Consider the following 12,123-nt stretch of genomic DNA (forward strand, 5'->3'; position numbering starts at 1 on the left):
ACATTTCCACATGTTGATTTCAGAGGTTTCTTTCTGAGACACTCATTGCCAGTCCTTAATCTCTAAACTCCTCTCCTCCTCACCTGATGCTGAAGGCAGACGTTCTGGGAAAGGGAAATAGGGGAAATTTTGGGTTGTCCTAAGAAGCCTTTTAAAACTGTATGATTCCTGAAACTACATCCATGTAAAACTTTGATAGAAATAAAAAATAAAAGCCACAATTCCATTTTACAGATGAGGAAACTGAGGCAAAGAAAAGATGAATAATTTGCTTCAACTTGTGAGGTGAGAGGCAAAGCCTGGATTGTCACATAGGGCAGTCAAACGTTGTAACAGTTCTAACACTCCTGAGAGGACAGGATTCGAATTTGGCAAGTTCTTTTGAATTTGCATTTATTCAATTGCTGATAAAGTTATTTTTTTTGCCAAGTAATAGAACTTGATTAGCTATAAAAGGGAAACTCCTCATTCTATTTAATATTTTACTGCATTTTATGCTAATAGCATATACTTTTATATAATTGAAAATATCATTTATCTAATAATATACCTTCTCATCATAGCTGTAGTAAGTATACTATTCTGGTTTCTTCTACATATTTTTTAAAAACTAATGAGATTTTGCCAGAAATTCAAGTTTCAGGGGACTCCTTGAAGGATGGTGTCCTGCAACACCCACCCCGTCCATATTTTCATTTTCTGGTCCCAAACAATATAGTGAAATTATTATAGGCAAATTATTCATCTAAGCCATGGATTAGGACATGGAACTGAACACCAGACTATAGTGAGAGAGAACTGACTACTTCAAGTCAGAGAGCCTAGGAAGGATTTGCTCACTCGCAGGACTCACCCAAGGGTGCTGTGGTGCTTGACTTGATTTCCTCTGGCTTCAGCTGCTCCACGTCTACTGCTTTGAACTCCTCTTGCTCCTCTGTGTCCATGAGGGTGTCCTCTATCTCCTCCTCTTCCTGATCCCTGCCAGAGTCTTTTGCAGACTGTTGCTGTTCTTTGCTGGCCACATCTGTCAACAAAGCACACACCCACACATAAAAATCCTAGTTCTTTGCAGAACAAAATAATACTAAGTGGGTATAGTTTCTGTCATCCTAGCTTCCAAAATGCTACTGATGCAAATCGTGCCACTGACCAGCTATGCGGCTTGGAGACTTGTCTGTGCCCAAGATTTCCTATTGACCTACTGACATAATGAACTGCCTGTTCCCTACCTCCTACAGAAATTATGAGGATATAGTGTAACTATACATGTGACCACAAAAATAGGGTGTTTAACTGGTCTACAGGGTGACTCTAACAATAATTTATTATATATTTTCAAATGACTAGAAGAGCAGATCTGAATGTTCCCACACAAAGGAATGATAAATGTTTGAGGTGGTAGATGTGCTAATTATCTTGACTTGATCATTAAACATTGTATACATGTATCAAAACATCACACTGTACCCCACAAATATGTATCATTATTATAGGTCAATTAAAAATAATAAAAAGTAGTAGAAAACAAGGCACAGGAAGACAAACATGGGAACAGGAATCCCAGCATTGTGATCTTGGGTGAGTTCTTAAACCACTTGGCCTCAGTGTCCTTACCTATACAACAGAGATGCTCTAGCTCATAGGATTATTTGAGGAAGTTTGTGATCATGCAGCAAAGGCTCAGAAAAGTTTTTTGGCACCAAGCAAAAGCTCAATACATTGATTAAGAAGAAAGAAATGTCCAGTACTAAGAAACCCTGATATCAGGGTTTAGATGTGGCCAACTGTTATTTTTGACTATTATATTTAAGATATTTAAAGGGTTTATACTAAACCAAGAAATCTTAATCATCTTCACTTGGTTACAGATCCCTTTGTAGCAAAAATAAACTGTATTTCTGCGCATTTCTTATGTTTACAAAGCCATTTTTTTCTCCCCTGATACAAATGTGTACTATTAGCTGCCAAGCACAGTCACATAGCATAAGCTCTTACAGAGGAGAGCTCAGTGGACAAAGGCAGCAGTTTTCCCAGGACCATACCATAGGTCTGTGCATCGTATGCGTCGCTGCCTTGTTTAATGTGCTCAAATGCATCTGCATCCTCCACCTGGGCCTGGGGCTGCTGAGCTGGCCCCTGCTCGGCATGGCTGTCCGTATCCACAGTCCTCAGCCTCTTGTGCACACGCTCATTGTGATCACCCATGGAACGTTCATTGTCAGCCTGCCCAGGTTTCCTCTTAAAACTCTGTGAGAAATACAAAGATATTCATCAGAGCCTTGCCTGTCATGACAAAAGGACTCAAAATAAACACAATATCCATCTCTAGGGGACAGGATAAGTAAATCAGATGTAGCCATACAAGAATGGAATTCAATATAGCTATTAAAAAGAATAGGAACTGTATATACTTATATAGAACAATCTTCTATGATATCTAAATTGAAGGCAAAGAAACACACCTTCACACATCCATATATGCAGAAAGTATCTCGGAACAAAGAAAGAATTGGTAATACCAAGTTGCTCTGAGGAGGGTCCCTTGGGGACAGGAATAGGATATAGGCTTTTTAGGGGATTGGTTTTTTACACTAATTTTGCATCATGTGCATAAATTATACCCTACTTAAAACACTTACTCTTAAAAAAGCAAAAGCCTATAGACAATGAAAAGAGTGAGACGGTTGGTGCTGGGCAGCAGCACACAGCACTTGGCTCTTAAGACTTCATGGCCGGAATCAGGGGTCGGGGAGAGACACAGGCAGGGAAGAAGCCCAGTGACGGGATCCCACTGGATAAACCCCATGGTCCTGGTCTGCTCACCAAGGCTACTATCATATCTGATGGGATGGCAAAAGCAGGAGTATAGCTTTTTTTTTTTTTTTTAAAGCACTATATTTGGAACATCTTTTTCTACATGCTGCCTTCACCTAAGTTTAGCTAAGGAGTGATAGAAACCTGTGTGTTTTTCCTGGTGTGCTTCTGGGAAGTCAACTGGGCAATGAAATTCGATTCATGGCCTTCTGCCTGGTTTGCATCCGCGACTCCACTTCCGTGTTCCTAGGAAATCCAAGCCATAAAAGAATGAGGTGAAAGAAGCTATTACAAGTCCCTGGTTACTGTGCTGCATTGAATACAACTTCTCTCACTGCTATTCTTTATTCTCAGTCATATAATCACTCCTGCCTACCTGCCAGCTCTGGAACTCATCGTAACTAAGGCCTGGCCTACAGGCAGAAACTGGAGTGTCTAGGTACAGACCTTACGTTACCCTCTCAGGGGGCTTTGTAAGGCTGCTTAGTTCTTTGCAGGAGTATTATGTCTCACTCCAAAGGCAGGACAGACCTCAAATAGAAACCAGGCTTCATCATCAACCAGCTAGGTACACTTGAGGTTGTCATTTAACTTTACTGAGGTTTATTTTTCTCAAATATACAATGAAGAAAATAGTACAATATCATCTATCTCATGGGGACATAGTGAGGACTTGATGAAGTAATGAAAATGCTTAGCACCTAATGGGTGCTCAATGGATAACTGTGGTGGTGGCTGTGTGGTAGTCATAGGGTATAAGCAATATAAATGGTTGTTATTGTCAGTAAGAACTAGGACTCAAAGAGACTAAAAGTTGTCCAGAATCACCACCGTAACCAGCAGGTCCTGTGTTGACATTCCATGTTCTTTCCATAGCACCCAGCAACCTGAATTGTGGCCATATCAGAACACATCACCACTAGATCCAAGAATGAAAAAGTTATTTGCTTTTAAAATTAAACATTTAGAAACCTGATGATAAGCAAGGAAAAGAAAAACACCGTTAAAGGTACACATTGCCTGAAGTCTAAATTCCGTTTGCTTCCTGGAGAGCTTTCTGAAAAACAACACGAACCTGATTCTCCCATCTAGAGCTATCAGTCTAACAACTTTTTCTTATTATGCACACCACTTAAATACACCCGATATTCCGGGGTTTGTCCTGGGAGGCATATAAAAATAAGTATCAGTCATGCCCCACACAACAACGTTTCAGTCAAGGAAAGACTGCACGTACACTGGTGGTCCCATAAGATAATAAGACACTTTCACTATATCTTTTCCATGTTTAGATTCACAAATACTTACATTGTGTTACAAATGCCTGCAGTATTCAGTAGAGTAACACACTGTACAGGTTTGCAGCCTAGGGGCAACTGGCTTTACCGTCGAGGTTTGTGTAAGTACACTCTTATGGTGTTTGCACAATGACAAAATTGCCAAATGAGGCATTTTTCAGAAGGTATCTCTGTCTTTAAAAAAATAATTGTTCAGTCACACGTTGCTTAAAGAATGACATGTGATCTGTTAGATGTCAACAACAAAACAAACAACAAAATAACGACACATAAACCAACTAATGCTACACAGAATGTGATGTCAGACAGGGAGAAGAGACCCTACTAAGAGGCAGCCGGCAGCTGCAGTGAAACTATTGATCACCTCTTTCCCCTGCTCCTTCTCAGGTGCGGCCCCAGCCAGCTCCATGGCCTGTGTGCTTTGCATGTTCTCCACACCAGTCTGCCCACAGGAGGCGTGCTCCTTCCTCTCCAAAACCTCTGGCACCTGCTCCTCTGTATCAGGGTCCTCCAGTTCTTCTTCCTGCTTCTGCAGAGAAATCAAACACAGCATTAAATGCTCTAGGGGAACAGCATAAGGTGGGAGACCCTGCAACAAGCAGGCTTCCCCACTCCTCAGTGAGGGTCTTAAAACAGAAACCTAGAACTCCTTGGAAGTGCCACATGTTGATGGAGGAGTATCCTAAAAGGGATTCTAAGGGGAATAAGGTGACTTCTCCTCCTCCTCATTATTTTTAATGAAAAAAGCCAGACATCCCACGATACCTGGGGCTGGAAACCTTGGTCAGCAGGGCCATTCTCTCCACCTTCTTTGTCAGCATCCTTGTCTTTTTCCTCGTCTTTTTCCTCCAGAGACTGCTGCTGCTCCTCGGAGTGTTCTTCAGGATGCTGAGCAGCATCTCCATCTTGGTCATCAGCTCCTGTGTCCATTTCCTCCTCCCCTTTGGCCTTGTCATCTTCACTGGGGCCTTCCTCGGGCTCCTGTGGACTCTGACTTTCGTTCTGGTCAGTCTCAGTCTCTCTTTCCTCAGCTTCATGATCTGCTTCTTCTGGTTTTTCTTTTATCTCCAAAGGATTCTCTTCTGTATAGATACAACAAAAAGGAGGAACGCAGAATTTTTTAAACTCACATGATTTCTTAAGCTGGGAGCTAGTTATGCAAGTTTTGTTTTACTACAATTCCCTAAACCAGCGAGTGGCAAATTGTGACCCATAGGCCAAATCTAGCCTCCACATGTTTCTATGAAGAAAGTTCTACTGGCCGGGCACAGTGGCACATGCCTATAATCCCAACACTTTGGGAGGCTGAGACAGAAGGATTGCTTGAGTTCAAGACCAGCCTGGGCATGCATCATAGTGAGACCCCATCTTTTACAAAAAATAAAAAATTAGCCAAGCATGGCGGCATGCACCTATGGTCTTGGCTACTCAGGAGGCTGGGGCAGGAGGATCACTTGAGCCCAGGAAGTCAAGGCTGCAGTGAACTACGATCACGCCCCAGTACTCCAGCCTGGGTGACAAGGCAAGACCCTGTCTCCAAAAAAAAAAGTAAAGTTTTTACTGGAACACAGCAACATATATTGTGTTTACCCCATCCATTTTGTACTGCCTATGGCTGCTTTCACTCTACAACAGTAGAACTGAGTATTTACAATTGAGAGCTTATGGTCTGCAAAGCCTAAAATATTTAATATCTGACGCTTTATAGAAAAAGTTTGCCTATCTTTGTTTTAAACCATACTTATACATACAGTTGTTTTAATGACACATTTCATTAAAAAAAATAGCTAATCTACCCCAAAAAAACCCCCATAAACAAACAAACAAATAGGAAAATTTTAGGCCATAAACAAAAAAAAAAAAAAAAAAAAGGAAAATTTAGGAAATGACAGCTTAATGCTCAATTATTGTGAACAACTGGTGGATGTCATGATCATGTACAGAAAATACAACTCACACTGAAACAGAAACAGTCTTATTTTGAAAAAGTTTTATCAAAAGAGCTTTCTTATACTTTGGACACTTCAAAAATCAGTTATTAGCAAATTCTTAAAATAACTCTTACTATTTTTATTTTTTATTTTTTTTGAGACGGAGTCTCGCTCTTGTTGCCCAGGCTGGCGTGTAGTGGCACAATCTCGGCTCTCCCAACCTCTGCCTCCGGGGTTCAAGCGATTCTCCTGCCTCAGCCTCCCGAGTAGCCAGGATTACAGGCATGCGCCACCACACCGGGCTAATTTTGTATTTTCAGTAGAGACAGTGTTGGTCCATGTTGGTCAGGCTAGTCTCGAACTCCCAACCTCAGGTGATCCGCCCGCCTCAGCCCCCCAAAGTGCTGGGATTACAGGCATGAACCACCACACCCAGCTAATTTTTTAATTTTTTAGAGACAGAGTCTCATTCTGTCACCCAAGCTGGAGTGCAGTGGCAACATCATGGTCCACTGTAGCCTCAACCTCCTGGGCTCAAGTGATTCTCTCACCTCAGCCTCCTGAGTAGCTGGGACTACAGGTATGTGCCACCATGCCCAACTATTTTTTTCTTTAATAGAGACAGGGTCTCACTATGTTGTTCAGGTTGGTCTCAAACCCTGAGCTCAAGTGATTCTCCCACCTTGGCTTCCCAAAGTGTTGGGAAGACTTACAGGCATAAGCCTCTGCAACCAGCCTATTGGTTTTCTTTATCCATTATCTATTATTCAATTAGCAAACGATGGTAAATAATTGTTCCTTAGTTATAAAATGAGTCTGGCTATTTAAAAGCAGATAGCTTATTACATTCTCAGTGGATTTTAATTTTCTTAATTTTATGCTTTCTTGGTTATTGACTTTGTTTGCAACTAGATTCCAAAATTAATTTTTACCTAAATGGCACCTCTTATTTATTCCTTTGTAACTTGCTATCTTTGTTCTAATACAGCATTATAAAAATATACATATATATTTTTTAAATGGATTTTATAACTATGTAACTGACTCATTTATCAGCAAGGCCAGCTCACATCTTTCTGTCTGATTAAGCAGCAGGAATGGGGCCCTGTTACGGGGGCACCTCCAACACAATGCTCTCAACTAACGCCAGCTAACACCCCTAAAGGACTCACTAGGGTTGAAAAATGGACAACAAAGGCACTAAATACTGTCATATGCCATGTGATTTCTCTTGGGATTAGTCTTGTTCCCCACTGCATGTGACAATCAATAACTGAAACCATTATTTCCCTAAAAAAGCTATAACCGGACTCCACGACAGCTTGGTATACCCAGACTGCACAGTGTTTACGCCATCCCATGAGATGGGACACACAGTAATGGCTGTGAAGAGACAGTGCTGTGTGTGAAGCACCACCAGGACATAGCAGTGCCAAAAGTGAGAATAGGACGTGATAGTAGTTTGAGAAACACCTACTGGTTGATGAGCTCTAGGGATAATCACATGAGAAATACTACAAAGGAAAGGCAAACCATTTTCTCAAACTGGGATTGAGCCAACCAAACATGATTTATCACCTGGCCATGACACTGAGCTAGCTCTCAAAAGAGAATTCAGTTACTGTTCAACAGTGAGTTCTAACTGGTCTCCTTGTTTCTGAAAGACGCACCTTCGCCTTCTTCATTGTCGGTGTCCTCACCACCATTCTTGTCTTCACTGTCGAGGTTCAAGTCATCCGGAAGGTCCAAGGCCTCGGGTTCTGGCAGCTTTTCCTGATTGCCATGGTAAGGGTCCACCTCATTTTCATCATATTCCCTCTTTGGGACAATGGAGACAACAGGGATAAAATAAAAATACCATTGTTTTTAAAAGTAGAATTCCCATAAAATCAGCTCTAAGTATTTACACTGTGAGAGAATACAATATCTATTCCCTAAAATTATCTGCACACATTAGTATTTTATTTTTAGACCTTTCATGTTGGAATCTCAGATTTCACTTTCTGTGCGGTTCTCCACGGACAAGTGGTGCTATGTTACTCAATCTCAAAGAAACTTACAAGAAGAAATAAGAAGGGATCACAGGTTTTAGCTTCTGATCTATAGCATAAGCCCAAACAACATGTGTACTACCCTGTCAGGAACCAACAGTTAGTTATTTTATGTCCTGTTAAGAGCCTCTGTTGCATATTCTTTTATGAGGTAATGGGGGCGCAGTCAACGAATAGGGGAAAAAATGTCTCGAGACACCTTGAGAACTATACAGTTCAAGAGCCTTGAGTCAAGAGAGCAGATCAATTTCAAATCTTCATTACCTCATCTATTTGTTCTTTAATTTTGTCTTCACCTTCTCCACCATCATCAGCTTCTGCTTCTTCCTTTTCTTCCTTCTTATCTTTCTGGCTTTTATCTTTGTTTGAATTGCCACTATCCAAGTTGTCATCTTTAGCAACAAGTTCAGAATCTTCCTAAATGTCAGAGGAAGAAAAAACAATCATCACACTCAATTCCAGAAACTGTTTCTGCATTGGTTGACTTTTAGACATGCATAATTTCTGCCTACTGGACCTATCCCATGGATGGCTGATGAAGTGCCATCCATGACACAGAGAAAACAATCCAGGTCTCCATGACGGCAGCAATATCATTAGGTGTGTGAATGGTGGGGTGAGTTGGATAATTCATTGTATCACCCTGGGCTGTTGCAGTGTTACACTCAGCCCTGTAGTTCTCCCAAGCTGTGAGCTGGAAAAATTCAGTGGCCTATAGGAGAATCAGCTTAGAACATCTACACAGGGTCTTGTTCATCCTCCTCCATAACATATGGGATGACTCAGGTCAAGCTACTCTTAGCTCTGAATGTAATCAATGAGATAGGATAGAAAAAAGAAAAGGAGGAATGGAAAAAAGAGAACAAAAACAATACAGAAAAAGAAGAGAAGTAAATGACAGAGAATGCTAGGTGGTGGGCAGATTACCTCCTCTCAGTTTGTTTGGAAGGGGGGAAATCTTTTAATTACCTCATCCATTCCTGGTCCTGTTTCTTCAGTTTTATTGTCTTCTTCCTCCTCCTCATCTTCCTCCTCATCGTCATCACCCCAAAGCCTCTCATCTAGTTTGTCAGCTTCCTCACCATTGAGATCGCCCATCTGTTTATCCAGATCTCCGCCCTCACTATCTGATTTCTCATCATCCTCTTCTGAAAGGGAAGGCACTGAGCTTAGTTAGGCAGATCTCCAAACTGACCCAGTCCTGTGTACGTAAGAGGGGTGTGGACCCGATTCCCTGACAAGGGACCCACCAGGGATTGACTGCCTTTTTCTATAGAACACATCCTCCAGGCGGAGGCCTTTAGATCTACTGACACAGACACAGTCTTACTGTGTTTTGCCAAGTGGAGGCACAAGGAAGCCTATAATGTGTGAACAGATGGTAAAATGAGTAAGGAAATACCTACGAGGATGTCTAGTTTTGGTGCTGGGCCATTATGGGACTCAGCAACCTGAGTTTTGTGTCTGAAATGATGGGGTTGGACTAGGTGGTTTCCATGGGTCCTCCCCATCTTCAATATACTATGACATTTTCCAACACCTAAAATCAGGTCTCAATCAGAATTGTCATTTGTCTTTGCACAGGGTCTACTTTGCAAAAGGTCATATCCTATGTGCCTTAGGCCAACTGCCACAAAGGTCAACTTTCTGCAAGATACTCATTTTAGAATAAGACACAGTATCTCAAATTGGACAGAAATTTGGGGCAAGGGCTGAATTATGGTACAAACATATGACAGATGACGATGTACTTAAAAAAATCAAATTCTCAAGTAATTTTTAATGACAGGGAGAATTTTCTTAAGATGTTAAATGAAAAAAGCAGGCCCAACGCGGTGGCTCATGCCTGTAATTCCAGCACTTTGGGAGGCTGAGGTGGGCAGATCACGAGGTCAGGAGATCGAGACCATCCTGGCTAACATGGTGAAACCCTGTCTTTACTAAAAACACACACACACACAAAAATTAGCCGGGCGTGGTGGTGGGCACCTGTAGTCCCAGCTACTTAGGAGGCTGAGGCAGGAGAATGGCATGAACCTGGGAGGCACAGCTTGCAGTGAGCCGAGATTGTGCCACTGCACTCCAGCCTGGGGGACAGAGTGAGACTCCGTCTCAAAAAAAAAAAAAAAAAAAGCAGACTACAGACTGTATATGGTCTGTGTGTGTGTATACATGCAATAAATGGAAAGAAATATACCACAATTTACTAAGTGCTATGGGTGGTAGGCCTAAGGGGGGATCTATTTCTTTTCTACATTTTTGTTCCAAATCATCTACAACAAACATCTACTATTTTTCTAATTAGGCATAAAAGGTATTTTAAACACTACAGAACAATTTGCCTTTTGTTGAGAGCCCAGCTCCATTAGGGATCATCTCCTTTCAGGCTTCCCTGAAGGACACTACTGAGCCACTGCATCTAGCATATCAGTCAATGTGAGAAGAATCTATGAGAGACCAGGGACTTCTGCCTCAGTGGAGGTGGTGACAGCACATGCAGTTGCTGAGGTTTTCATTTGCAGTTAAGCACAGTAACCAACTTGTTTCAAAAGATTATATTAGGTTCCTTATTAGAAACATGGAATTTCCTGGATAAAATATTTATGCTTTCAAAAACAAGAATGAAGTGACAGATAATCTGAAACCTTGTTCTTCAAGCTCTCCATCATGCATTTTCCCGTCAAAGTCTTCTGACATCTCAATGGCATTATCCTCGCCCTTAATATCAGATTTTGAATCAGGATCCTCTTTGTCTTTTTCTTGACCCTTCTGAAATGTATCTTCCACCTACATAAAAAAAGTATTACAGTAAACATAATAAATGAAACTTTACCAATATTTGCTTCAGCTCTGAGATACAAATGCCAACGTTAATGGTGTAAAAATATATTTGGGAGAGGAAAAAAAAAGAGAAACAACAGAGACAGCCACATGGAATCTGTAAAATTTCTGGAGTTATTTTCCACTTACTGTAATCAGAGAGTACAGAATTTTGTTCAGGTTTTCTTATTGGGAATTGTAAAAATAGTCCCAGAGACATTTGCAAGAATATATATTCTTTGTAGGATAAAAAGTTCATCAATCATTTATTATCCAATTCTTTAATACTATTTTTGTCACTATGACCGCTGAAAGACAGTGGCCCAAGAGAATCTTATTCATTCTTCCTTGGTTTATGTATTTCTTTTATAAAAAATTATTTTTTATGTTTTTAGACAGGGTCTCACTATGTTGTCCAGCCTGGAGTGCAGTGCTACAACCATGGCTAACTGCAGCCTCAACCTCCTGGGATCAAGCAATCCTCTGCCTCAGCCTCCCCAGTAGCTGGGACCACAGGGACATACAACCACATCTGGCTAATTTTTTATTTTTTGCTAGAGACGTGGCCTTGACATGTTGCCCAGGTTGGTCTCGACTCCTGGGCACAAGCAATTCTCCTGCCTTAGCCTCCCAAAGTGGTGGGATTACAGCTGTGAGCAACTGAGCCCAGCCTAATTTATATGTTTCTATATAATTGATGTGATATTTGGGGCAAAAAGTTTTGTGATTGTTACCTCTTTCATTATGGTTGATTTTTGAAAGTTCTTTTTAAGGCTAAGCACAGTAGCTCATGCCTGTAATCCCAGTACTTTGGGAGGCCGAGGCGGGTGGATCACAAGGTCAGGAGTTCGAGACCAGTCTGGCCACGATGGTGAAACACTGTCTCTACTAAAAATACAAAAATGAGCAAGGCGTGGTGGTGGGGGCCTGTAATCCCAGCTACTCAGGAGGCTGAGGCAGGATAATTGCTTGAACCCAGGAGGTGGAGGTTGTGGCAAGCTGAGATCACACCACTGCACTCTAGCCTGGGTGACAGAGCAAGACTCCGTTTCAAAAAAAAAAAACAAGTCCTTTTTAAAATACAAAAGTCATGGCCAGGCATGGTGGCTCATGCCTATAATCCCAGCACTTTGGGAGGCTGAGGCGGGCAGATCACTTGAGGGGTCAGCAGTTCGAGAACAGCTTAGCCAACATGGCAAAACTCTGTCT

At 41.5% G+C, this 12,123-nt stretch overlaps 1 protein-coding gene and 1 long non-coding RNA gene across 8 annotated transcripts in view; one reads left to right on the plus strand and one right to left on the minus strand.

Moving 5' to 3' along the window:
* Positions 1 to 12,123, plus strand: part of LOC117097087 — a 46,443-nt gene that overhangs the window by 15,573 nt on the left and 18,747 nt on the right. For all 5 annotated transcript variants that reach the window (XR_004442798.1, XR_004442797.1, XR_004442800.1 and 2 more), the window contains exon 3: positions 7,708 to 7,828. This is a non-coding gene — a long non-coding RNA (uncharacterized LOC117097087). The remainder of the gene's footprint in view (positions 1 to 7,707; positions 7,829 to 12,123) is intronic.
* Positions 1 to 12,123, minus strand: part of MDN1 (midasin AAA ATPase 1) — a 190,715-nt gene that overhangs the window by 10,945 nt on the left and 167,647 nt on the right. For all 3 annotated transcript variants that reach the window (XR_004442796.1, XM_033234617.1, XM_033234616.1), the window contains exons 85-93: positions 10,740 to 10,881; positions 9,064 to 9,242; positions 8,359 to 8,511; positions 7,714 to 7,861; positions 4,878 to 5,194; positions 4,477 to 4,641; positions 2,959 to 3,060; positions 2,043 to 2,247; positions 854 to 1,024 (exon numbers count right to left, since the gene is read on the minus strand). Coding sequence is in view for 2 of the 3 variants with exons in the window: in XM_033234617.1 (XP_033090508.1) it covers positions 854 to 1,024; positions 2,043 to 2,247; positions 2,959 to 3,060; positions 4,477 to 4,641; positions 4,878 to 5,194; positions 7,714 to 7,861; positions 8,359 to 8,511; positions 9,064 to 9,242; positions 10,740 to 10,881 (1,582 nt within the window). In the remaining variant the exon portion in view is untranslated. The remainder of the gene's footprint in view (positions 1 to 853; positions 1,025 to 2,042; positions 2,248 to 2,958; positions 3,061 to 4,476; positions 4,642 to 4,877; positions 5,195 to 7,713; positions 7,862 to 8,358; positions 8,512 to 9,063; positions 9,243 to 10,739; positions 10,882 to 12,123) is intronic.

The sequence above is a fragment of the Trachypithecus francoisi genome, unplaced genomic scaffold (assembly GCF_009764315.1).
Source record: "Trachypithecus francoisi isolate TF-2019V2 unplaced genomic scaffold, Tfra_2.0 Lachesis_group15, whole genome shotgun sequence".
Lineage (NCBI taxonomy): Eukaryota > Metazoa > Chordata > Mammalia > Primates > Cercopithecidae > Trachypithecus > Trachypithecus francoisi.